The sequence below is a fragment of the Arachis ipaensis genome, chromosome B05, assembly GCF_000816755.2.
Source record: "Arachis ipaensis cultivar K30076 chromosome B05, Araip1.1, whole genome shotgun sequence".
Lineage (NCBI taxonomy): Eukaryota > Viridiplantae > Streptophyta > Magnoliopsida > Fabales > Fabaceae > Arachis > Arachis ipaensis.
This window is the reverse complement of record NC_029789.2, coordinates 145,697,059-145,700,395: the sequence shown is the minus strand read 5'-3', so window position 1 is coordinate 145,700,395 and position 3,337 is coordinate 145,697,059. Positions and strand designations below refer to the sequence as shown.

At 28.3% G+C, this 3,337-nt stretch overlaps 1 protein-coding gene across 1 annotated transcript; it reads left to right on the top strand.

Moving 5' to 3' along the window:
- On the top strand, nucleotides 771-3,133 carry LOC107644748 (transcription factor bHLH118). Its single transcript, XM_016348674.2, has 3 exons — nucleotides 771-1,295; nucleotides 1,508-1,876; nucleotides 1,970-3,133. Exons 1-3 carry the CDS (start codon nucleotides 936-938, stop codon nucleotides 2,033-2,035), a joined length of 795 nt encoding a protein of 264 aa, XP_016204160.1. The 5' UTR covers nucleotides 771-935; the 3' UTR covers nucleotides 2,036-3,133.

Below are 3,337 nucleotides of genomic sequence, written 5' to 3'. Positions count from 1 at the left end.
TTAATATTCCTATTAATTCACTTATTTATTTATTAAATTGTATAAAAATAATAAAAATAAAATTAGCTGAGACAACATATTATTTATAACTTAATAAATAATTTTTTAATTCAAGTTTCGAAAATAGTAAAAAAAAATCATGAGTTATATACAATAGAGAATATTCTAACCAAAAAAAAAATTACTAACCTTTTTCATATTCCCATTATATATAAGTATAGTTATAAATAACATCAGACTCAAAAAATAATCAATTTAATTTTAATAATACGTGTGTGTTTGAATTACTCAAAATTTGAAGCTAAATATCACCTAAATGATTTTCGCACAACAATTCATTGGAAATTATGAAATACAAAGAAAACCACATTTATGAAATGAAATTTAGTCTAATTTATATATAAAGAAACTAAAGAACAAGTAAAAAAGAAAATGGAAGTGTTAGGTAAATAATGACTATTTTGAATAACACGAACAACCACCAATCAAATAAAAATATATTACATCCTAATTTAATGCTACTAATTAAATTTACTCTTTTAATTCTATTAATTCACATTATTTATACATTGTTCAAAAATATTGTTGGTTAACTATGCTTTTCCAAAAGAAAATGGTTGAAGCTAAGCAAGTGCTGATCCACATAATGTGAACACAAAGGGGTGGGGTTGGAGTTGTATATATGAACAGTGACCCTAAACAATAATTACATTATATAATATATATAACTGAAATAATGTGGGCAATGAGGTCATTTCCAAAGTATATACTATTCCTTTCCCTAATCTAGAGCAAATATAAGGTCCCATGAAATTAAAACCATACCCCAAAAAATAGATTAAACCACATCTTCTATTCTAATCTGCTTCATTCATTCATTCATTCTTCTTTTCCTCCATAGCCTTAATTAAATTGAGAGCATTATTGATATTACCATGTTTCCTTTACAACGAGGCAATGAGCTGGTGATTCAGTTTTCTAATAGCTCCCACCAACACAAAATCTCCCAAGATCTGATCCTTGAAGATTATGCTTCTCTTGATGTCAATGATTCTGATAAAATATTGTTCACAAAAAGCCAATCATCAAATAAACTATTTTATGATGGTGCTGCTGCTGCTGATGAGGATAACAACAACAACAACAACAACAACAACAACAACAATGATTCTAACAACGATGATGATAATAATAAGAAGAAGATGGTTCATAGAGAGATTGAGAGGCAAAGGAGGAAAGAAATGGCTACCCTTTATTCCTCTCTTAGATCCCTTCTCCCTCTTCAGTTCATCAAGGTGAATAAATCATTTTTATTGTTCCTATCTCCTTAATTTTGTTTATATTTCACTAACTGAGAAAAACACTTCAATTAGAAGATACCCTTTTGAAATTAGGCTAATTTTTACCATAAAGTTGTGCACTTTTTGTTTAAAAATTTCATGGGTTATTTTTTTTTAGGGTTATATATATATCTGAATTTGTGATGGGTTTTAATTTGTGTGTTTAGGGAAAGCGTTCAATATCTGACCACATGAACGAGGCAGTGAATTACATAAAGTACATGCAAAATAACATCAAGGAACTTGGTGCTAAAAGAGATGAACTGAAGAAGAAGAAGAATCTCTCAAATTATTACCACCACCATGATAACAATGATAAACCTACATCTAGCACTAACAGATACTTCACTCTCCATGAGAGTGATAGTGGTGTTCTCGGAATTGAAATCACCGGTGGCGCCGCCGCCGCCGGAGAAGAAGAAGGTGTCACACTATCAGAGATTCTGGGGCTACTGGTTGAAGAAGAAGGACTTGAAGTTATTGGTTACCTTTCTAGCAAAGTCAATGGAAGATTGGTCCACAGTGTTCAGTGTGAGGTACTATTTTTATGTTAAATTTAATTTGTTATGTTAATATTATTTTTACTTTTTTTTTTTTACCCTTGAATTATTGTACTTATTGATTCACAGGTAGTCAATTCCAACAGTGTAGATCTATTTGAGCTGAGAAGGAAACTTGCAAGTTTAATTCAATGATTGTTTCCATGATCATCATCATTTGGATTATGTTCTCTGATTAATTAACTTTAATTTGTGGTTGCATTATTGGAGCTAGCTAGCTAGGCTCACAGTTTAATTTGGCTAATGTTAGGAATGAGATTGATGACATATAATTAACATTCTTGCATTGTGGCTCTTAATTTCTAACTGCATCATGATTAGGATTTTGTTTGGTAAATGATTTCTTTTATATTGCCACTGGCTGCGTCTTTTGATTTCGAACTTTCAACTTAAAACTTCTTTTTCTAATCATTCTTTTTTATAGAAGAAATTAAAGTTGTACGGATATTGAAGAAAAATTTTGGAGACACATATATGGAAATGAGAAATTTCATTTCTTTTTCTAATCATTATAATGTTAAGTGACAAAAAAAAAACAGCAAGAATTTACCTTATTTATCATTAATTAATTGTCGCAACAATTAATGAATGCTAAATAAGGAGTTATGGCTGTTTTAGGCTGATTTTCATTTCCGCCTTTTTATATACATATACAGTTTTTTTTAGGATAATGCTAAGTAGACAAAAAAAAGGCCAGAACTTGCCTTATTTAGCATTTACTAATTGTCGCAACAATTAATGAATGCTAAATAAGACAAGTTATGACTGTTTTTGACTGATTTTCTTTGGTTACCAAACATTTCCGTTTTTTTTTTTAATCAAAAGAATTCAATCAGTGACTGCATGTAAAAATGTATACAGCTAATTTAACCACTATTAGTGTGCATATTGTATATGTTTATGGGGTTAAGAGTTTTTAGGTGGCCTGATTATCAATTTGGATTTCATTATTTAGTTACGCCTGTGGAATGGTATTGACTTAGCTATGAGATATAGTAAGAAATTAAAAGTTAATTACTTGAGATATTATTGTTAAGTAGTATAAACTTGTAAGTTAAACTATTATCTATATTTGTGTATTTTTTGCTGATTTTAGATAAAGTTAAATGTAAAAAATTGAAGAAATTTGGCTAAACACAAGGTCCAGTATAACAAGGTACATATATGTTAGATTGTTGGTATTATCAGGACGGACATATATTTAAATTAAAGGAGGTTCCAAATTTGATTTTCTATGTTGTACTTGTTTAAGACATCAATAAAGTTTATTTGTAGATGTAATTCATACAATTATTTTTCACAAAAAATTAAATTGATAGGAGAAAATATATATATAAATTTATATTTTTTATTTATTTATTTTTTTTTGGATTGACAAATTAATAATTAAATTTTAGATCTTTTAATCAAACAAATATTTGATATCAAAATTATTTT